Here is a 24,188-nt window from a genome sequence, read left to right on the forward strand (position 1 = left end):
ATCTGATGACCGGCTACATATTGTGGAACTTGATAGAGCACTTGGACCCTCTCGTTGGAGGGGAAGACAAGGGCGTCTTCTGTTCAAATTAACGCTCCAAGTAATTGTTTCACCGGACCTGGAACAAGGCTCGATTATTTTCTCGTTAAACGAGAACCCTAACTGAAATAAAATATTTATGGTTTCTTGAGTGTTCAGTTAACACAGCTGTGGTATCCCCTGTTATTAGCCAGTCGTCTAGATAAGGGTACACTGGAATGGACTTTCTGCACAGATGGGCTGCCACCACTGCGAGTACCTTTGTAAATACTCTTGGCTCTGAAGATGTGCCGAAGGGAAGTACTGTGAACTGGTATTTTGTATTTGAACCTTAGGTATTTTCTGTGTGCTGGCAACATTGAAATATGAAAATATTAATCTTCCATGTCTAATGGCATGTAATCCCTTGCTTCAGAAACAGGATTACTTCCTGCAGTATAGTCATCCAGAATGTTTGCGGCTTGACATTGTTTTGCAGGACAGAGATCTAATACAGGGTAGATGGTTAAGTCCTTTTTGTGGACAAGGAAGTAAACAGAATAAATACCCTGGCTTAGCTTTAGCAATGGCAGCAGCTCTTTTGCCACTTTCTCCAGCAGTGTCAGCACCTCTGCTTATAGAATCGAATGAAGCTCTTGTGACATCGTTCTTGATCTTGGCTGATGGTGGCGAGGTCTTTCGAGGAACACGTTTGAATACCCTTTGGTTACTGTTGCTAAACCCCACTCATCTGATGTTAGACCATCCAGAGCGCGGATGAAAAGAGGGATGCGTCCGCCTACTGGGGAAGTATGGGAGAATACTTGAACTTGTAAGTCATTTGTTAGAGGAGGCAGTGGAGCCTCTGAGATTTGAAAGCTGGAAGACGGTCGCTCTGATGTGTACCAAGGGGATGAGCTTGAGTTTGCACCAAGCCCTAACTGAGCTCTTCTTGCAAATCCATGGATTTGTAAAGAAAGCTGGGCATTGAAAACACCCCTTTGAACATTGGATCTGTTTGATATCCATCCTAGTCTTTAAGCTTTCATGTTCTTTTCTCGCGCTCTCTCTCTAGGACAGAGTCTTCTATAGACATATTGACAAGGTTTGCCCGAGTCTCAGGCATAAAGCCAGAATTGCAGAGCCATGAATGGCATTTAAGCAAAGTACCCTCAGCTGCAACCCTGGCTGTGGTTTCAGCAGTGTCTAAGGTGTTAAGGATATTTTGGGCTACCCGTTTTCCCTAATTAACAAATGTAAGCATTGGAGACTTGATAGGTTCTGTGAATTAATCTGGTTGACTTTGTACTAAATCCCACTGGGCATTGTTATAACCGGTGAACCGTGTAGTATTTGCTATTCGCGTACAGAAGGCACCAGATGTGATTATTCTTTTACCTGGTGCAAACAGCCTTTTACACTGTTTATCAGGCGCTGCCTCAGCATTAGACAATGGCACGCCTGCCCTTTGTAATAAAGTCTCTCATTAGTCACAAGGGACACACAGACCAGCTGTGGAGACTGATGTTGTTCCAGGTATGCTTTATTGGTACAATATGTACAGTTCCAGTTACTCTCAGGTATTTACAGTGGTCTGGATGACAGGACAAGGACAGGGATAGGTAGTACAGCACACATGAAGGAGAAGACCCACCGGCCATCCACTCACTCCAGCTCAGGCCCCCAACTGACTCACTCAGAACATTCATACACTGATGCACTCAACATTCTCCTGGCTGCATCATACATCACATTCTATGGCAATCACTCCAGGCCAGTGACAAAGTACAAGACTATATATAACACCCTTTTTCTTGTTTTGGTAACAAGTGAATATGGTTTGGCATATAGAGGGATTGAGGGAGCAAGCTTAAAAAGGTTCTCCAGTCTAGCATTAACTGCGCGTGTAAGAGATGGTGTAGTTAGTGATGGAGCAATCATTTAATCGAGTGAAGGAGAGGTATATACTGACAAATGTCTTCATTTAAAATGTCTACAAAATCTGTATCCTCAAGTTTCTTGGGTTTGGATCTTAAAATTATCTGCTGCCTTTTTAAATAGGTCATTGAAAAGAGGCTGGTTGTCAATAGGGAATAGGAGACAGTTTCAGCAGTAATGTCTACAAATGGTTAAATAGATATGTCTGCGCTATCCGGCTCATAGGTTATAGTTGGTAGGCTCATTAGAGACATACCATTCTGCCTGGTCCTCTTAACTCTGGCATTGATCATCCTTGTGGTCCTGATTAAGGTCTTGGAAAAAGCTTTTATCATCTTGGAGTAAGTCTTGCTGTGAGTGCTCATTGACATAGATGACGCTATGTCTATGAGATGTGCAAGACGTGTACACTAGGAGATTTAAGTGGTGGTTCCTCTAATGTTAAATCTAACGCTTTTTACCTTATTGGGTATTTTTCTATAAAAGTTACAAATGATACAACTGTGTCTTCGAAACGTTCCCTGGTTCATATGCCTGTTTTGGGAGTTTCTGTCAGTGGAAACACAATTATTTGTTTTAATTATATTCAGCAGTTTCAAACCCAACTCGTGGCTGGGACTTGAATGTTGTGCTTACAAAGCTCATGGGGCCCCCTTCGAGTCAACGCACAAAGCCAGTCTTAAACATCTAACATATAAAACTGCTTTCCTTGTCACTATCACAAGAGTAAGTGAATGACATGCACATTCAGTGAGAGATCCTTTGTCATGATTCACAAAGACATGGTGGGACTATGCACACATCCATGCTTTTCTCCAAAATCCATCTTAAAGTTCCATGTAAATCAATCCATAGAACTTCCTGCTTTCTTCCAAAAATCAAAGAATGCAGCAGAGAGAAGTCTACGTACTTTAGGATGTCGGAAGGGCTGTCATGTATTACCTTTAAAAGACTTAACTGCTCAGAAAAACAGACCGACTGTTATTCTCTTGCCAAGAGAACATTACCCTTTAAGCCCGGAAACACAGCAGCTACTCTAAGTTTCACTGCAAAAGTCCCCTTACATTGCCATTCGCAAAGCTGACACTTTTGAGTTCTGTTCATACGTTCAAACACTACTATTTAGATATATATTCTAAAGGTGATACACAGGTGGTTCAGGTAGTGTTAACATATATTTTTGTAGATCTACCTTCAAACAACCCACCACCTTCCTCAAGTATTGCTTGCTAATATATTCAAAGCATGTGATTCTAAGCAGATCCACAAGCCTCAGAAGGCCTATATTAGTTACCGTAATCATATTTCTGATGCTTGTATCTGCTTAGAGTTATATCACCCGCCCTTCCTCACCTCTTGGAGCTGAAGGTTCTAGAGCAAATCATAGATGTTTCACACCTCATCACAACTTACCTATTGTGCATGCATACATGCCATACGCCCTCAATTCTGAAACAAAACAATTAGACTTCAACGCATGAGGGATCATGGGTACAGTAGACGTCACACTAGGAAATATTACAAACGCACCCAGCCAACATCCCTTTTCAAACTTTGAAAATAACATGTACAATACTCCCCACCAACCACTAGATGTTGGCCTATGCAAAGCATGTGATTCTAAGCAGATCCACAAGTCTCAAAAATAATTTTTATTGTATTATAATGGCTATGTGCCAAGCATTTTAGTTTTATTGATTGGAAGTACAGAAAACAGAAGAAAGGAACTAAAAAGGTAGACAAAACGAAAAGAAAAAAGTAACAAGAACTGAAAAAGACATTAGGAAAGAGCCAAAATATCACTGTAAATTATTCAATCTCAGAATTGCATCAATGCAATCAGATGTTGAAAGTGTTTCCTATAGTCATGTCCATTATTTATATGATCTAACTGGCCATTGGGAGGAAGGATTGCTCAGGGGCACAAGTTTGTCTTGGAGCAAGACAATGCTGCGCAACACGGGTTTGAATCCTGATCATGCGCTTAGAACCCATTTGTTGGTATTAAGTGCGTTATAAAAGAACAATTCTAACAATTGCCACTCATGGTTATAGAAAGTCTCTAAAAGTGATCAGCTGTTATTGATACTTTGTAATGGGTCGTGGCACCATGTAGGGCAGTGTCAAAGAGGACAGCCCCTAGCAGCCAAACGGAGGGCTCATTTGTGTGGTTAAACATTTTTTTACACACCTTCATGTTCTTTAAGGTGCCAGTAGCTATTTCTTCATGGTTTTAAAGTAACATTTCATGGGCGTTACCATTCATTTACAAAGGGATTGAACTGTAAAAAAGTAATTTTTAAGGGTTTCGTCACTCTGCCACAAATAGATTTTATTTAGCATCAAATACCACATCAACTATACACATGACAAAAGATTTGTTTTATCTTAAAGAGGGTGGACTGGAATTAAATGGGCACATCTGAGAAGCTTTTCAGACAAATGCACTGAAGAAAGAGCATGTGACCAGATAGTGTCCAGAAATAAGTCACCATTTAACCAAATACTTGTTGTTGAAACAGGGTTTGACACAGAGGAGTTGGGAGCCATTTAACTACTATCTGCAGCCTAGAAGAGGCTGGTTAGGTTGACACCAACAGCTACAAGGAGCTACTTTTGGCACCCGAGAGCAACCGATGCCGAACAAACCCCATTGTGAATATAAATGTGTGTATTTTGTACAATATATAAATAAACATTAGGACACATTTAAAGGATAGTGGGATATAAATAATAGACAATTATATGTTTGCATCTTATGTGGAACGCCATGTACCATCTCCCTGTTCCCCAACAGTAGCTCCAGGTCACTTGTTAATGCTGGATACCTAGGAGCTGCTTTGAGCTCCTGCTTATGCAACCTTAATTTCGATCCCTGAACAATGTGCAAAGGGTTCAGATTGGCTAATAAAACATAGGGTTAGATTGGTAAAAAGTGATCCAGAATTCAAGGGTCATATTTTGCCAATGCAAACAGGGGAATGCAGTGTCTAAAAATCAAAATTCTGGTTAAACATCCATATTAAATCCTACCTGGTTAGCTCTTTCAAGATCTGTCATAATCATCTCAATTTCATCGGCTCTGCCAAGAAAGAAAATCATAAAAATTAGCATTGAAAAGTGAAGTTATTTAAACCGAAATAATTTAAAAAGGAATTTAATTCCATTTGAAGAAATGCAGAAAAGATCTAGCAGCCCATTTGATAGGTAACTCTGGAAGGACTAGATAACTATATTTCCAAGTTAATATTTCAATTCTTAAGAGCATACATATGCATGCATACACCTTTTGCCCCAATCTAACATAAAAATCTGAACATCCACTAACTGTTCATTAGGCAATAAGCCCCGAGACTGTAGGCAACTACCATATGGGGTAATGGCCTACCGTCTCGGGGCTTACTGCCATTAGTACCCTGGCCCCGTTAGACTGGGGTACTAAGGGTGTTTTTTTTTGTTTGTTTTTTTTGGCAGCGAGACGCGTTGCTTATCGAAGCTGAAAAAACAAAAACAAAAAAAGTACAAAAATGGGGCTGCAGCGGTCAGAAAACGTACTAAATTTTCTCTTTCAGTGGCGGCCATAGTAAACAAAGATAATGCCCCCCACTGAAGGGGAGAAGGGACTACTCCCTTCTCATGGTGGCTATTCAAGTAAATAGCAAAAAAAGTAAAAAAACATGGACCCCCCCCCCACGAACAGGGAGAAGGGACTACATGGTTTGTCAGTACCCCACAAAAGTAACGATTGGTTTGTTTGCGAGCCTTACCTGGTGGTCCCTTCTCCCTTTCCATGGTGGCCTGCAGAAAAAAAACTGTGCAAGGGACGTGCAAAAGCAGGCTTACCACCAGGTAAAGCTTGCAAACAAACCAATTGGCTAGTTTGTGGCGGACTGACAAACCCGCGGTGGGTACTAATCTATCTTAAGTCAGCATGCCAGGAAGGTACCTAGCAAGAGATCCGATGTAGAATTTCAAGAACAGTAGCTAAAAATCTTCTGGAGCACATTGGGTGGGGAGGATTGCTTTGGTTGCTGGACACTGGTAGCCTGACAAGGTAGGCATGGGCTTTGAGGGCTTTAGATATTCTGAACAGCTTAGCCCAATGGCTGAAGTTAAGTCCTCCGATCTGTAATGAGTGAAGCAGCTCAACAGACTGTTGCATCGGTGTACTCCAGCTTTCAAAATGTCACCCCCTTACAGACCAAAAGCTCATTGCTGTGGTCAAGTCACAAGTAATAGATGCATACTTTATGGTTATTCTGCTTGGTCATCTTGTTGGCAAAAAATGCCTTTCCCATCATACCTGTGTCAGTTGTAAAACCTCAAAAAATATCAAGTGATCAGAAAAAGGGACTTATTTCCTTACTTTCTTCAAGAAACAGGATTGTAGGCTTAAGTAGTAACTTTCAGAGGGTTGTATACGAATTGTTCCTAACTACAATTGTTCGAATTACAATTGACCTTTGCATAATTGCCCGAATTTTGAAGGTCCATCGTTACATATATGCGGGGGAAACACCCGCAACCTCCCACCCAATGCAAAACCCTCATCAACCCTACACCCAAACCACTTATAAGGGATACATTACTCACCGTAATGGTATTTCTGATGCTTGGATCTGTTTAGATTCACATGCTGTGCATAAACCGACATCTAGTGGAGGCTGCAGAGTATTACAGTTTTTTTCTAAACTCGAAAAGGGACGTCGAATAGGGTGTGCCAGTAATACTGTCCCTAGTGTGACGTCCCCTGTATACATGATCCCTCACACGTGTATGACCCTCAGATTGGATTTTCTGACATGAGGTAGCATGAGGTGTAGCGTGAGTACAGTTGTATCCAAACAGATACCTATTAGACAAGCTCATAAGCATCCATGCGCCTTCTCTCAGAAGGGAGGAAGGGTGAGTCGCATGTGAATCTAAGCGGATATAAGCATCAGAAATAGAATTACGGTGAGTAATATATCCCTTCTGAGGCTTGTGGAATATGCTTAGATCACATGCTGTGCATAGATTAGCGAGCAGTGGAAGAAGGTGGGATGTCAGAAGGTTCATGCGCGAATAAATGACTTCGAACCGCTTGTCCCACTTGTGTATCTGTCTTAGAACGGGTGTCAATGCAGTAGTGCTGAGTGACAGTATGTATAGAGTTCCATGTAGCTGCCTTGCAAATACTGTCTAAAGGGACATTTGCAATGAAAGCCAGAGTGGCTCCAGTACCTCTTGTGGAGTGAGCCCTGGGCGTAAAAGGCAGTGTTTTATTTGATAGGGAATAGCACAGTTGGATGCATCTGATTATCTACCTAGAGATGGCATTCTTAGAGATGCAGTCACCTTCTCTGCCTGGCGCTATGGAGAGGACTGCTCTCCTCACATCTAGTGCGTGGAGTTTTACCTCAGCTGAGCTTTTGGGTTCCTGGAAGAAAGACGGTAGCTCAATTGACTGGTTTACATGAAATTTGGAAATTAATTTAGGTGAGAACCTAGGAGGAATACGTAAAACCAGCTTGTCTTTGTGTACAACAAGGAAAGGATCCTGCACTGACAAAGCTTGAATTTCACTGACCCTTCTTATGGAAGTGATAGCCACTAAGAAGGCAGTTTTACTAGTCAGGTGTGTTAGGGAGAATTCTCCAGAATGGCTAATTTTGCTTACCTACCAGTGCATTGACACAGGGTTGTCTTTGAGACTTCCCACTGACTCCATTGTTCTGTCCCCCAGAAACATGTAAAGTTGCCATTAACTTTATGTTGTCACTTTAAACCACAGACCCAGTACACCCCATCTTACATGGAGTATTGGAAAGGGTTAACTCTTGTACCTTTTTGTCTGTGCCTCTTGGAGCCTTGTTTTGCTCCCTTAACATTAAGACTTGGCTGGTGGCAGTGGTATCTACCCCAACTTTTCTACCGCGATTATCTTATATAAACGTGCTAATGTTTTAGGCTATTATATTAGCCTCGAACATAAACCCACTTGACCAAATACATTTTATTTTGGCTCCGGCTGGGTTTATTCGCCATTTCTTTTTGTTAAAGTCTCTCGTGTTTTTCTCTGCACCCCAAACTGGGGATGACTCCTTTGTTCGCTGTCTTTTTGCGGGCTTCTGCACAGAAGCCCTCCTTAAGGCGCCTGATAGTCTAGGTAGGCAGGATGTGAGGGAGGGATCTTCGGAACTTTGAAATGGGTTCCCTTGGAAACCCAGGCCAGCCACCCTGCTGTGTGATTGACAGCCAGGCTGTATGAATGGGGGAAAACTGCATAAAAAGCAGGTATCTGGGACTGTAAGAGCAGAGTCGCCACTGGAACAAAAGAACCAACGAGAAACTGGAAGAAGAGGACCCCTACCACGACTGAACCGCCCGGTGAAGCCGTGCTGCAGGTCCGAATCTCCAAATCCGACAGAGAAGATCCTCCAGAAAACTTCTTCCCTTGAGCTGGTAGGACCAACCAGTTCACCCAAACTCCAAGCCAGGACCCCTCCTCTGGCCGAATTCGCTGTACAGAGCTACAGTGGGCCGGATAGCCAGGAAGGTCGAACCCTGCTTCTTTTAAGGAGTGCACCTTTTATTCGTTGTTTGGCGCTGCTGCTGGTTTCTTCACTGGGTAGTGCAGGACCCTCCAGTCTTCCTACTTCTGATCAGTCCGACAGTCGCTTGAGGAACCGTGAGCCTGCAGGAACTACCAGGAACCTCGGCTTCAGTTACAGCCCCCTCTCCGTTTTAAGGTACTGTGCAAATCCGGTTGTGCATTTCGCTCAGCCGCGGTTAAAGTGTTTGAAATCTTTCTCCAACCCGAAGGCTTGTCCTTCTCTTCTCTATGAACTAACTTTTCTATCAACCAACCTCGTCCGGAATCTGTGCCACAAACTTTACCACGAAGTACCCTGAACTGTGTGATCTTGAGCAAAAGACTTTTGACCCATTGACTTTGGCCCTAAGCCTTTTCTAGCCAATCTCCTCACTGTAGTCTCTCTTGTTCAATTGCTCCGAGTACTTACCTGTGGGTTTGCCTAATTTCTAATAACTTTGCATTTCCATCCCTTTTAAATTACTGGAGTGCCATTTTGCTCCCACTTCATTTTGTGAGCTTAACTTATCTGGAATTTAAGGGAAGTGGTATGGTGTGGTGCATTTATGATTGTGATTTTTAACTTGCTTAGAATAGTGAAATGTTATGCAACAGTTGAGTAAATAAATATATATTCTTTTACTTAGAAACCTTGGGTCAGTATTTGCCTGAATCATAGTAACTGCTGTCCTTTGTGTAGCTATCTGTACTGCTCACTTACTCTTGAGATAAGTCTGTCTGCTCCGATACTACTACCAATATAACTGTGTAATACAGGCTTGTACCAAAGGTGAAATTGTACTGTCACTTGTGGTCTTAATTGTGTGTAGTGTTCCCTAAGGTTACTGCATATAATTCTGCCTAACAAGGTGTTTGAGACTAGACTTGTGCATAGGCTCGAAAGGGGGTACGATGAGCTTGGCGAGTACCACATTAAGGTCCCACCCTGGCGGCGGGTTAGAAATTTGAGGGTGGAGTCTCTTTACCCCTTCCATAAAAGCGTTGATGACTGGTACTTTCCACCATGAGACCTTATTGTGAGAGGTCGTGTAGGCTGACAAAGCCGCCAGGTGGACCTTTAGGGAGTTAAATACTAACCCTGCATATAGCAAAAATTGAGCATACAAGTTAAAATGTGTGATGAGTACATTCTATAGGGTTGATTTGTTTAGTTTGGCACCAACTTACGAATCTTCTCCATTTGTCAAAGTAACAGTGCCTAGTGTTTAGTTTCCTTGATTCTTTCAAGATATCCATACATCTCTGTGGCAGGTTGAGATGTCCGAACTCTATGACCTCAGGAGCCATGCTGCCAAGTTCATTGTGTGCGGCTGTGGGTGCACTGTTAGCCCCAAGTGCGGGGTGACGTGGAGGGGGTATTGGCGAGACTCATCTGCTATTCCATCACAAACCCCTTGTTGGGTCATGCGGTTAAAGGAAAGCCCAAATACCTTCATTAAAAAAGCTTACTACCAGAACTACTTAGCAGTGATTAACTAGAACTTGCTACTCCATGGAATATGACCATAGAGACTTGTAGGAAGACTATCAAGACGTGATTCCTTTTCCCACGCCCATTCAGGGAACCAGCACCCTATTCAAAAGCAGCGCTCCTTACACCTCTTACTATTGTAAAAGTTTGCAGTGTGGTTATAGTCAAATATAACAAGAAGGAAACCCCTGAGGACTGCAACTTCTGGCCAAACCAAGTTTCTTTATAAGAAACCGACATTATACAAAAGTGTTTAATGTGTTACTGTTCGTCTCTTTGAAGCAATACCCCTGAAGAATTTCCCTGTACAAGATTTACAGATTTAGGGAAAGAAACATGTCGGGATAATGATACCGTGTGACCGAGACACGGCTACAATAGAGCATTGACAGCTTGTACTTATTAAAAATGTACTGAGCAATCCTAACTTATATAAGGATTAAGTACTAGGCAGCTAAATGTCATACGTATAGAGCTTTACTAGTAGTGTTGATTGCTTTTTCTTAGAATGGATTGCAGATTTCTTAATGTGATTTTATGTAAATGTAATTTTTGCCCATTAGTGTATGTATTGATGAATTGTGCGAGTGATAATATTTAGGTGGAGGACGTTTGTGCTGAATTTGGTGTTATCAGTTTATTATTTAATTTATCACTTGTTTCTTCTTTTTCCCTTTTGATTTGTGTCAATATTTGGTGCGTACTTTACACTGGCAATGTATGTTAGATAACATTTTTCTACAAAATGTTTAAAAAAAAGGTTGACATTGCAGCCCTATCTAGGCTATATATGTTTTTTTAATGCATAGAATGTAATATGGTACAATTAAAATAAATATATATATTTTTTCAATTTTCTATGGTCCAGAACTGTGTTTTGGTTTGAACTGCGAAGTTGCACACTCTCTAGGGGTCATTGTGAGTATTTATCTCACTAGAAAGGGGTGAAAGTGAGGCGGAGGATCTCTTTTGTAAAATAAAAAATGTTCAGTGCGTGTGGGGCACAGTCCTGGCCTTAATCCAAAAAAACCAGTCCTGTTCCAGTTATTAGGGGAGTAAGTTGTACTGACACAGGAGTTTGATGGGATCGCACATCGCCAGTCTGCGCAGATGAGGATATCATGGTTGTCTCACCCACATAGGAGCAACTAGGATAAGCATCCTCGGTTCCTTGTTCCCCACCATCCTCATTAGAGGGGTTGTTGGAAAAGCGTAGGTAAATATCCCTGACCAGTTCATCCATAGGGTGTTCCCCTTGGAGCCTGGTGTGGGGAACCTGGACGCAAAGTCTGGGCATTGACTGTTTTCGCTTGTGGCAAATAGGTCTATTGTGGGGAAATCCCACTGAGAGAAGTTGTGTTCTATGACAGCTTTGTGTATTCACCATTCATGTTCCTCTGGAAGGGGATCTCTGCTCAGAGTGTCTGCTAGCGAGTTGAGTTCACCCTGGAACATGTTCTGCTGACAGGTAAATCTTCAGTTTGAGTGCCCATTTCCAAATTTGTTGGGCAAGCTTGTATAGATTTTGTGAACGAGTGCCCCCTGCTTGTTTATGTAAAACATGGCAGTTGTGCTGTCTGCAAGGACCTGCACTGACTGGTTCCATAAGAGGGGTTCAAATGCCCGAAGTGCTCTGAATAGTGCGAGAAGTTCCAGCAGATTGATGTGGTTCTGAGCAACCTTGCGAGACCACAAACCTTGAGCTGTGTGGTGGAGGTAGTGAGCTCCCCACGCTGTTAAGGAGGCGTCTGTTGTGGCGACGGCCTGAACCTCTGGGTCATAGAAGAACAAGTTACTTACCAACCGTAACGTTCTTTCGATTGGATGTTCCTCCCACGTATTCCTCATCTTAGATATGACAATGCATTACTTACCGTAAAAGCATTTCTGATGGTTGTATCTGCTTAGATTCACATGCTGTGCATAGGTCCGACATCCAGTGGTCACTGCGGAGTATTGCATTTTGTTTTCGTAGTCGAAAAGGGACGTCGACAAGGCGTGTCTGAAACACTATCCCTATAGTGACGTGCGTTGTACCCACAATCCCTCACGTGTCGAGGTCCCTCTGTTTGTATTTTTCCGCCCTGAGGGAGCCTTCTAGACGTGAGTGAGTACAGAAAAGAGAGATATAAAAGGAAGTCTATGTTCCTTCCATCCGAGCGGGGAGGAAGGGTGGGCGCATGTGAATCTAAGCAGATACAACCATCAGAAATGCTTTTACGGTAAGTAATGCATTGTCTTCTGATGTTTGTTAATCTGCTTAGAATCGCATGCTGTGCATAGACTAGCGAGCAGTACCCGGAGTTGGCGGTGGGTTAAGAGAAGGAACAGTAGAGAAAAGATGTCTTAATACTGCCTGTCCCACCTGGGAGTCAGATTTAGAGTGTGCATCTAGACAGTAGTGTTTTGTAAAGGTGTGCACAGAACTCCAGGTAGCCGCTTTGCAGATGGACTCAAGGGGAACATTTGCAATGAATGCTATGGACGCCCCCGTGCCTCGAGTAGAATGTGCTCTTGGCCTAAAGGGCAGTTCTCTCTTAGAACGAGTATAGCAGAGAGTGATGCATTGAACAATCCATCTAGAAATAGTGGACTTTGAAACTGCATCCCCTTCTCTTCCTGCTGCCACCGAGACAAAGAACTGATTAGTTTTCCTCAGTGGCCTGGTACTTTCCATGTAGAACATGACCACTCTGCGGACATCTAGTGTGTGCAGAGTCCTTTCTCCCAAGTTGGAAGGATTTTGAAAGAACGCTGGTAGTTCTATAGACTGGTTTACGTGGAATTTTGAGATGAATTTCGGAGCAAACCTTGGGTGAGTGCGTAGAACCACCTTATCTCTGTGAACTGTAACGAAGGGGTCTAGAACAGAAAGAGCCTGAAGTTCACTTACTCTCCTGATCGAGGTGATAGCTATTAAAAAAGCAGTCTTAATAGTGAGGTGTTTAAGAGATGCTTTGTGCATGGGTTCGAATGGAGAGCCCATGAGTCTGGTAAGTACCACGTTAAGGTCCCATCCGGGAGCTGGGTCAGCTATCGGGGGGTGTATTCTCTTTACTCCCTCCATGAAGGCCTTTATAACAGGGATCTTCCACCACGACACCTTGAGTTGGGAAGTGGTGTATGCAGAAAGTGCCGCTAGGTGGACTTTAATGGAATTGAACACTAGACCTGAATCCAATAGGTGGGTCAGGTATAGAATAATATGTGTTTGAGAGCAGTCAATTGGGTTGATGCTCTTACCCCTGCACCAGATGACAAACCTCTTCCATTTGCTAGAAAAGCAGTGGCGAGTGTTAGGTTTTCTGGCTTCCCTGAGGAAGTCCATGCATCTTTGCGGGAGCTGTAGATGTCCGAATTCTATGATCTCAGGAGCCAAGCTGCTAAGTTCATGTTCTGGGGGCATGGATGTAGGGTCCTGCCCTCGTCTTGTGACAGCATGTTGTACGGGCAGGGGAGTTTCACTGGGGGAGATAGAGACATCTCCATCAAGTGAGCGAACCATGGCTGTCGGGCCCACATTGGGGCCACCAGTATCATGGTTACTTGTTCCTGGTGCATCTTGTGCACCACCTTGTTGAGAAGGGGAGTCGGGGGAAAAGCGTAAACAAATTTCCCTGACCATTGCATCGACAGACCGTTCCCCTTGGATTGGTTCTGGGGGTACCTGGAGGCGTAACTTGGGCATTGCGAGTTCTCCAGGGTTGCGAACAGGTCTATTTCTGGGAATCCCCATTGTGTGAAGACGTCGAAGACGATGTCTTCGTGCAGTCGCCATTCGTACTCTTCGGGCAGGGGGAAATCTCTGCTGAGTTTGTCTGCCAGCAGATTGAGTTCCCCTGGTACATGTTGTGACAGTAGGAACATGTTTTGTTTGAGAGCCCACTTCCATATATTTTGGGCCAGTTTGGACAGTCCTGGAGAGTGGGTTCCCCCCTGCTTGTTGATGTAATACATGGCTGTGGTGCTGTCTGTAAGGACCATCACTGTCCTGCCTTGTAGGTGTTCCTGGAAGGCTTTTAGCACCTTGAACACTGCTAGTAACTCTAGAAGATTGATGTGTTTGGATGCTACGTTCGGAGTCCACACTCCGTGAGCAGTCTGATGGGATAGGTGAGCCCCCCATCCTGTGTGGGATGAGTCTGTGGTTAGAGTGGCTTCCGGCGCGGGTGTGGCAAAGGGTTTTCCTTTTTCCAGGTTTTCCTTTGTCCACCATTGTAGCGAGAGAACTAAGGCCTGCGAGACCACCACTAGATCGTCCCACAGTCCGCTGGCCTGACACCACTGGCTGTTGAGCCACTCCTGCATTGGGCGCATGCGCAGGCGCGCGTGAGGTACCAAATAAATACACGACGCCATCATGCCTAGCAAGCGCATTGCTTTGCGTACCGTCACCTCTGGACCGGTCACATATTGAGGGATCTGAAACGGCATGTTTTGGACCCTCTCTTTGGAGGGGAAGACGAGGCTGTCCTTTGTTTGAATTAGAGCCCCTAGGAATTGTTTGATTTGGCTGGGGTCTAGGCTGGACTTCTTTTCGTTGATGGAGAAGCCCAACTGGAACAAAAGGTCTACAGTCTTTTGGGTATTGGAGAAGCATGTTTCGTAAGAATCCCCTGTTATGAGCCAGTCGTCGAGGTAAGGGTAAACTGGGATGGACAACCTGCGCAGGTGGGCCGCTGCCACTGCCAGCACCTTCGTGAATACCCTCGGTGCTGATGCTATGCCGAAGGGTAGCACTCTGAACTGGTAGTGTTTGCCCTCTATCATGAACCGGAGGTATTCTCTGTGCGCTGGCAACATTAAAATATGAAAGTATGCATCTTTCATGTCCAATGTTGTCATGTAATCTCCCTGTGATAGCAGTGGGATCACTTCCTGTAAGGTCACCATACGAAACTTTTGGGGTTTGATAAACTTGTTCGCTGGGCGCAGATCTAATACAGGGCGCATGGTTAGATCCTTTTTGGGTACAAGGAAGTACACTGAATAAATACCTTCCGTTACCTGAGATAGAGGCACGACCTCTATGGCTCCTTTTTCCAGCAGTAGTTGTACTTCTTGTAGAAGGATGGCAAGATGTTCCGGTGACATGCGTCGTCCCTTCGGGGGTTTGTATGTTGGGGAACTGTTGAATTCGATGCAGTATCCGTGGGCTACGGTGGAAAGTACCCAGCGGTCTGACGTTATACCCTCCCATGCTGGAAGAAAGGATGTTATCCGGCCCCCGACCGGTGTTGCATGGGAGGGGACGCGAATCTTCGCGTCACTTGGTGTTGTTGGGGGCTTGGGAGCCTCTGGGGGTGGACCCCCGCCCTCTTCCTTTGCCCCGGCGCTGGTCTCTTTGGCTGTACTGCCCACTATTGGTCTGGAAATTGGTGGCAGGGTACTGTTTCTGCTGGTTTTGTTGTTGGCGTTGGCCACGAAAAAAGCGTTTGTTGCCATAGCCGCGCCTGGTAGAGGGCTTAGAGATTTGGTCAAGAGTTTTGATAGTATCGAACTCTTTTTTAGCCATCTCCAGAGCCTCATCCACCGCTTTTCCGAAGAGGTTAGAGTCTTCAACAGGTTTATTTATTAAAGACGCCTGTGTCTCCGGTTTCAACCCTGAGTTGCGCAGCCATACGTGGCGTTTAAGGAGTATTCCCTGAACCAGGGAACGTCCCGCTGTTTCTGCCGCATCCAGAGAGTTCTTTACAATACACTGGTTGACCTGGGTTCCTTTGCCAATAGTTGTAAGCAGGCGTGTACGTAGTGGGTCCGGCGCTTCTTCGGCGTCTTTGCGCAGTTTGGCCCACTGCGCGTCCGCATAGCTAGCGAGCAAAGAATTGTTGTTCGCAATTCTTGCCGAAAAGGCAGCCGAGGATGTAACTCTTTTTGCAAGGGCATATAACCGCTTGCCCTCCTTGTCAGGTGGTGCCTCACTGGTGGAAAGTGGTACCCCTGCCCTCTTTCTTGTATTGGTTACTACCAGGGAATCCGGAATGGAATGTCCCCTGATGTACAGCGGGTCTGAGGGTGAAGGAGTGAAAAGTTTTTCAATTCTAGGATTGACCCCTCTGATAAGTGCGGGTGTGGACAGCGAAGGGATGATTCTTCTCTTCACCGAAGCGAGGAGGGGAATGGTCTGACTGACCGGGGGTTTCTCCTTAATTACTCTTTCCACAAAGTCTAATTCAGGAGAGAGCTCCCCAGTGTCCAGTTCGAAATGTGCTGCTGCTCTGCGCAACAGGGCATTAAATGTGGGCTGATCGTCAATGGGAGACGTGTTTCTAATAGGTGAATTGTCAGGAGGATTTAGGTTCAGGACATCAGTGTCGGAATATATTGATGGGGATTGCCAGGGGTGAGAAGGTCCTCCTTCTGGATTTTCTCCGAAGCCTTCTCCTACCAAGTCTGGGCTGTCTTCCAGACCTTCCTCCTGGTTCCGTCCCTCTTCCTCGTCCATAAAATCATCCTCTTCCTCAAAGTAATGTTCCTCCCCAGTGAGGTCATAGACACTATGGCAGTCTGAGGCTGTGTCCTGGTGGGGATTGACTAATCTCTGAATCTTGGCCCTGGGGTCCTCCTGAGGCCCTTCTCTTATTCTCTTGGGAGTGGGAGGGTTCTGTGTATTCATAAACCTCTCCATTCTTTCCATGCAGAGATGGAGCCTCTCCATCGTTTCATGGGGTACCCCTGAGCGGTCTAGCGGGGGAAAAATAGTGTCTTGTAGCTGAAAACGGCTCAACCTCTCCCACAACGTCGAGGAAAGTGTCCCGTCGCCCTCCGAAAAGACTTCAGGTGTGTTGGGGGTCCCCTCGACTGAAGGGGGTAGTCCCTGCCTTTCTTCGGGCTTTTTCGGCGTGTCTTTCGACCTCTGCGTAGCGCTCGGCGTGTCTTTCGGCGTACGCTTGTGGGCGTCGGCTACCACGATCCTCGCCAAGCTCTCAGCGACTCGTTTGTCAGCGGAGGGCTGTGGTTTCGACGTTATGGGTGTCGATCGCTCTACGGCGGCATGCGCTTTCTGCTGATGCGCGCCGGCCGATGATTTGGGGGCGGCGCCCTTATTTGCCGAAAGCCCAGTCGCTGGTCGCGGCTGCGAGAGGGGCTTCGAACCCGAACGGTCCGAGGAGGCCGCCGGTGGAACCTGCGTCTCCTTGGGCGCTGATGCTCTCTTCGCCTTCGACGAAGAAGAGCCATGGGTTGTGTGCTTATGTGTGGTCTTGTGTGCGTCAATGTCGCCGGGGTGTTCATCCCCATAAGCAGGGCGTGAGCCGAGCCCGTCGGGGCCGGGGACAGACGACGAAGCGCGTGTGCGCTCTTTAGGGGGGTTTTCAACTTCCGTAGCGGAGGTCGTGGTATCACGTTCCTCGTCACTGTCGGTGGTAGCAACGGTGGGTGAAGCGTCGGCCTTTGACATAGCGTAGGCCGCCCACCTCTTGACCCTACGGTCTTTTAGAGTCTTAGGCTTAAGAAGCCGACAAGCCGTGCAACCTTCCTCTTTGTGATCGAGGGGCAAGCAGCGGTTACACCGTGAATGCTTGTCCTTCCAAGTAAACTTGCCCTTGCAAAGCGGGCAAAACCTAAAGGGTGTCCTCTCCATAGCCGAGGCAATAAATCGTGATAACCACCCCAAGGGAAAGGAAGGGGAAAAGGAAAGGCATTCTCAGAAAAGAAACAGATGTCCCACGACCCCCACTCTCCCTACTGTATATGGCCTGCGAGGCCAGGCCACGTGTTCGGCAACGCCGAAGGATCTCCTCCGCTCGTCCCCTCCGTCGAAGATCTTGCTCGGCGGAGACAGCTTCACAACAGCGTCGAGGGGGGGATCGATATGTTCTATATTAATATAGGAAAACGACCAAAGGTCGAAGAGATGAAATCTGCAATGTCTCTCGAGGAGCTCCGCGTAAAGGCGACCAGTAGCTGGGCGGAAAAAAACAATCTGAGGGACCTCGATGCGTGAGGGATTGTGGGTACAACGCACGTCACTATAGGGATAGTGTTTCAGACACGCCTTGTCGACGTCCCTTTTCGACTACGAAAACAAAATGCAATACTCCGCAGTGACCACTGGATGTCGGACCTATGCACAGCATGTGATTCTAAGCAGATTAACAAACATCAGAAATAGCCTTACCTTCAGCTTTGCTGCTTCGGAAATTTTTTCTCTCTCTCCACCAGAGGGTGCTCCACTCCAGGCGACGATGTCCCTCGGCGGCATCCGTCGAGTGTCAACGTCATCCGTAGTATAAATGCCTCGAGCGCGCCCGTTGGCCTCAGTTCTGTTTTTTCGTATCAGAGCCCATGTATTATAAACAAAGGCGTACCTCTTATTGACCCAAGCCTTGAAAGAATGTAGAGTGTAAACCACGTAAACTGTACTGTGGGGTAGGATGGGAGGGTCGATGAGGAATACGTGGGAGGAACATCCAATCGAAAGAACGTTACAGTTGGTAAGTAACTTGTTCTTCGAATGGATTGTGTCCTCCCACGTATTCCTCATCTTCGATAGACTCCCAAAGCAGTTTTGTATTGGAGGTGGGAGTACAGATGCCTTTTAGTCATGTACCGAATGTAGTACAGATTTGGCAAACAAACCTCCTTGAGATGTAGTTGAATCCAAAGCATAATGTTTGATAAAAGTATGCATGGATGACCATGTGGCTGCTGCACAAATATCTTGTACAGGGACACCCCTCTTAAGTGCTGTTGAAGTTGCTATGCCCCTAGTTGAATGGGCTCTTAAGCCCTCAGGGGGATCTTTTCCGGCTAGCCTATAACACTCTGTTATGGCTAAAAGTATCCATCTTGATAATGTTTGTTTGGTTACGGCTAGTCCCAATTTACTCCAGTGTATCCCACAAAAAATTGATCACACTGACATATCTTTGACAATCTTGAGATGTAAAAGCTTAGAGCCCTTCTGGGATCTAGCCTATGCAGTCTTTCTTCTTCCTTACATGTGTGAGGAGGAGGGTAGAACGCAGGTAGAATTATTTTCTGTGACAGATGAAAGTCTGAAACTATTTTTGGCAGAAAAGATGGTTTAACTCGAAGGACAACTTTATCTTTATGAAAGATGGTGTGAGGAGGACCACTCGAAAGTGCCTGCAACTCACTTACTCTGCGGGCTGATGTCAATGCAATTAAAAAGTATAGTTTTTAATGTAAGAAGCCTTAACGGACAAGAATGTAAAGGCTCAAAGGGTGCACATGCCAGAAATGTAAGTACCAAATTTAAATCCCACACAGGAACTTGAAAAGGTACTGGTGGAAAAACAATGTTTAAACCTTTCAGAAATGGTATTATTAGGGGCATATTAAAATAAGATCTTTCTTCTGATGAGTGCTTGAAGATAGATAGCGCTGCTACATATCCTTTTATTGTCTTAACCTGGAGCCCCAGATTAGCTAAATGTAATAGAAAAGATAATACCATTGGAATGTCACGTTCAAAAGGATCCACATTCTTATCCCTGCACCAGTTACTGAATTTATTCCAACGACACCGGTACAAAGATTTTGTTGCTGGCCTTCTGGCCGGAAGCAACACCTCCATAACATCATCCGGAAGGTCCCAATCCTTGTATCTCAACCTCTCAGAAGTCATGCGTGAAGGTCGAGTATGTTGACCTCTGGATGGAGAACGTGACCTCCCTCTTGCGAGAGAAGATCCCCTCTTTTTGGAAGATGTATTGGAGGGCAGATGGACATGTCGAGAAGGTCCGGGTACCACGTTCTCCTGGCCCAATCCGGGGCAAATAGGATCATGGTTTTCCTGAACTTTCTCAACCTCCTGATTACCTGAGAGTTCACAGAGACTGGAGGGAACGCATATAGAAGAGGAAATTCCCCACTCTACTACAAATGGGTCTCCTAGAGCTCCTCTCGGGTGAAATTCCCTTGAGCAGTACAGTTCACACTTCCTGTTGACGATGGTCGCGAACAGATCCACTTGAGGGGTTCCCCAAAGGGCGAAGATCTCCATAAGGACTTCCTGAGCTATCTCCCACTCGTGAGAGACTGTGCTCTGCCTGCTCAGAGCGTCCGCCGCTGTGTTTTGCTCTCCTGCTAGGTGAATGGCAGATAGAGAGATCCCTTCTTGTATTGCCCAGAACCAGAGCTGCATTGCCTCTCTGCACAGTGGCAGTGACCCTACTCCTCCTCGCTTGTTGAGGTAGTACATGGCCACTGTGTTGTCCGTCATGATCAGGACATTATTTCCCCTTACAGAGGGCAGGAAGGCCTTCAGCGCTAGTCTGATCGCCCTCAGCTCCAAAAGGTTGATGTGTAATATGGACTTCGATGGAGACCAACAACCGCTGATTGTTAGATCGTTGGTGTGGGCTCCCCACCCCGTGAGTGAGGCGTCCGTCACTACAGTGATCTCCGGCCATCGCTGCCAAAAAGATTGTCCCTTGAGGATGTGTTCTTTGCAAACCCACCATTGTAGGTCCTGAGCTACTCTGGTTGGAACTTGTAAGAGATCTGTAATTTCCCCTGAAAATTGGGACCATCGAGTCCTGAGGGCCCATTGAAGGGATCTCATCCTCAATCTGGCCTCAGAAAAATGCAGGATGTCATGAGGCTGAGCAACCTGAGAACATCGAAGGCCGGTAGATACTGGGCATTCTGGAATTTTGTCACCATCTGCAGAATGTGGTGAGCTCTCTCTTCGGGAGGCGAGGCTTTGCCCGAACGAGTATCCAAGACTGCTCCTATAAACTGGAGCTTCTGTGATGGTATCATGTTTGACTTTTTTTAAATTCAGAGAAAACCCTAGTTTGTGAAGGAAGTGGCAAGTCTTGGATAGATGATCATGGACTTGTTCTGGAGAACGTGCCCTGATCATCCAACCGTCCAAATAGGGGTAGACATGAATCCCCCCCCTCTTCTGAGACTCGCTGCCACTACTGCCATCAACTTGGTGAAAACTCTTGGGGCAGAGGTCAACCCGAAAGGCAGAACTCGAAACTGATCAGGAGAGTTGCCAATCGCGAACCTCAGGTACTTTCTGTGCTTGAGATGGATTGGCACATGAAAGTAAGCATCCTGAAGGTCCAATGATACCAACCAGTCTTGAAGTTGGAGAGCCTGAAGGATCTGAGAAAGAGTGACCATCTTGAACTTGTCCTTCCTGAGGAACTTGTTCAAGTTTCTCAAGTCCAAGATGGGTCTCAGTCCTCCGTCCTTCTTTGGAATGAGGAAATATGGGGAATACCAACCCTTGCTCCTCTCCACTACAGATATATGTTCTATTGCACCTTTCTGTAGCAGGGTTAAAACTTACTGCAACAGGAGCAGGTCTGGATTTTTGGTAGAGTTTTGTTCCGGTGGGCGATTCTGAGGTTTCTTTAGAAAAGGAAGGCAGTAACCTTGGGATACTGTTTCCAGTGCCCAAACATCTGAAGTAATGCCCCGCCATTTTTTCAGATGCTGCGAGATCCTGCCTCCCACTGGGGTCTTGCGAGTCAAAACCTCAGAGTGGTTTTGCGGCAGCTCCAGCGGCGGCTGAAGGGACAGATGCTGCTGGGGCAGATCTAGCACCTCTTCCTCGCCCCCGAGGACATTTTCTTTTCCCCCTTTGATTGGCCTGTCCCCTTCCTCTCCCAAATGAGGAGTAAAAATGAAAGGGATGACCCCCTCCAGGAAGATATGCCTGTGTAGGGGCGTTGCAGAGGTTGTCGTATAGCGGCACTAAGTGCTGCCTTGGAGGTCTGCCGCTTCTCCAAACTTTCATCCGCCTCACTGCCAAACAATCTTGAGCCATCAAATGGCATGTTAAGGAGTCTAGATTGAACATCTGGTGCAAAACCTGACTTCCTTAGCCACGAAATTTGCGTAGCACTGCGCTAGATGCCATGGACCTGCTGATACTGTCAGCAGTGTCCAAACCTGCTTGAAGGCATTCTCCCGAAGCCTCCTTACCATCCTTAATTATGGATAGGAAACCATCACGTTCCTCTCCTTCCGGGATGTGTTGAGCTGCCGCTGACATGCAGTCCCAAAGAGTATAATTAAATCTAGCCAATGTACAAAATACATTGGTAGACTTCAGAGTCATGCTCCCTGATGTAAAGATCTTTTTCGACCAAGTATCTATTTTCTTGTCATCCCTATCAGGGGGTATAGTGGGATATGCAGCATTTTTTGCTGATGTGGCTGCCTTGTTTACTCAAATACTCTGGGTCAGAGTTACAAGGTCTGTATCTTGCCACATATTTTTTTATTTACTGCTGGAATAGATTCCGGTCTTTCCCAAGCAGCATTTACTCTCCTTTGCAGGGCAATATGAAAGGGAAGTATGGGATCTGGTTGAGGACCTCCTGACAAAATATCTGTCATATCATCATCCTGATATACAGGTGAATTCCTACCCCATCCCATAAACTCTTACTTTATTCATAAGTTTTCTGTAACCTAAATCAGCATGTTCTGCTGGATCTGGTCTTTCAAATTCGTATTCAGGGGACGTATCTAGTCCACTTGCAGACTGTAAACATTCATATAAGTCCTGCATTTTTGATTGCGGATTGATTAATTCCTCAGGAACTTCTCTTGTACCATATTTTACTCCTGCTGATGAAACTTCAGGTTCATCTTCTTCATCCTCTTTTTCTGAGGACATTTCTCTATAAACAGCTGACAGTTTGGAAAAAATCAAGTCTGCTTTCTATATGAAATACTTTCTCAGGAATAGGCTTCAACCCTGTAATTGGTGTCGACGTCGACAGAAGCATCGATGGCGTCGAAGTCGTGGCCGTTATCTTCGATGTTGTCGAGGTATTCTTCGATGTTTTCGAAGGCACTACAAATGGCGTCGAAGGAATCTTCGAGGCAGTCGATGTTGTCGAAGTAGTCTTCGAAACACTCGACGCCGTCGAAGAAATCTTTGAGGTCGTCGATAAAATATTCAACGTGCCTTTTTTCTGTTGGGTCATCGACCCTTTATACTTGACATCCTTCAACAGAGGCTTCGAAGATGTTTTCATCGAAGTCTTCAATGACTTATCGACGTCGAAAAACTTTTTAGTAGAGTGTCTTTTTAGGTGTCTGGGTAGAGTCCCTAGAAGACACCCTCGACAATTTCTTGGCGGACTTCTTAGTTTTAGACCTTCCTCTGTCACTTTTGTGACTAGAGGCATGACCTTCAACAGGCATTTTTGAGGGGGTCTGGGCCCCGTTGTCAAAAACTTTCATCATGGACTCTCTAAATGCTTCCCACTTTCTAGGGGAGTCGTGTTTTGTTGGACAAGTAATAACTTCCTCCGAAGTCGAGGAAGAAGAAGGAGGAGATCGGTGTCGTCTCTTTTTCGCCTTTTTGGACGAAGAAGCTGAGGACTTCCTTGATCACTCCTCAATCGTGATTTTTTATAGTGTTTTGCCGAAGACTCAGCCAAGTCTTTCTTCCCTCTCGAAGTAAACTTCGAAGATTCCTCCCCCACCGCCAGTTTACCTTGTCTTTCTTTCGAGGCCTTGTGGGTCATGGATTGGCACGAACCGCAGTCATTGATCCGATGTTCGGACCCGAAACACCAGAGGCAGTTACGGTGAGTGTCGGTCAGCGACATTTTTCTGCCGCACCTCAGACACTTCTTAAACCCCGTTTTCGGAGTAGATGGGTTCGAGGAAGACGACATAATCGCTTAAGACTGAAGCGCCGTTTTATTTAGATCCGAAGCGAAGCTAATGGAAAAACAGAACTGAGGCCAACGGGCGCGCTCGAGGCATTTACACTACGGATGCCATCGACACTCGACGCCTCGAGTGGAGCGCACTCTGGTGGAGAGAGAGAAAAAATTTCCGAAGCAGCAAAGCTGAAGGTAAGGATATATATCTAAGATGAGGAATACGTGGGAGGACACAATCCATTCTAAGGGGTTTCCTCTCATTAGATTCTCTTGTCCACCAGCAAAGATTCTTTACTAGTGTTGGCAAAACGACCACTAGATCGTCCCACTGACCACTTGCCTGAGACCACTGTTTCGCCAACCAGTCCTGCATGGGTCGCAGGCACGCTTGGGGAACCAGGTAAATGCAAGACGCCATCATGCCTAGCAAACGCATAGAATTGAGGAATTTCCCAACCCTCTTGAGTATTTAGAACAGCTCCTAAGAACTGTTTGGAGGTGCTTGGCACGAGGCTTGACTTTCTCGTTGATGGAGAAACCCAATTGAAAGAGG

The 24,188-nt window shown here is 45.6% G+C and overlaps 1 protein-coding gene across 4 annotated transcripts in view; it reads right to left on the reverse strand.

Moving 5' to 3' along the window:
- CUX1 (cut like homeobox 1) overlaps positions 1–24,188 on the reverse strand; it is a 2,307,153-nt gene that overhangs the window by 1,615,267 nt on the left and 667,698 nt on the right. For all 4 annotated transcript variants that reach the window (XM_069614989.1, XM_069614986.1, XM_069614987.1 and 1 more), the window contains exon 9: positions 4,990–5,038. In XM_069614989.1, coding sequence (XP_069471090.1) covers positions 4,990–5,038 — 49 coding nt within the window. The remainder of the gene's footprint in view (positions 1–4,989; positions 5,039–24,188) is intronic.

This window comes from Ambystoma mexicanum, chromosome 9 (assembly GCF_040938575.1).
Source record: "Ambystoma mexicanum isolate Mex_15411 chromosome 9, UKY_AmexF1_1, whole genome shotgun sequence".
Lineage (NCBI taxonomy): Eukaryota > Metazoa > Chordata > Amphibia > Caudata > Ambystomatidae > Ambystoma > Ambystoma mexicanum.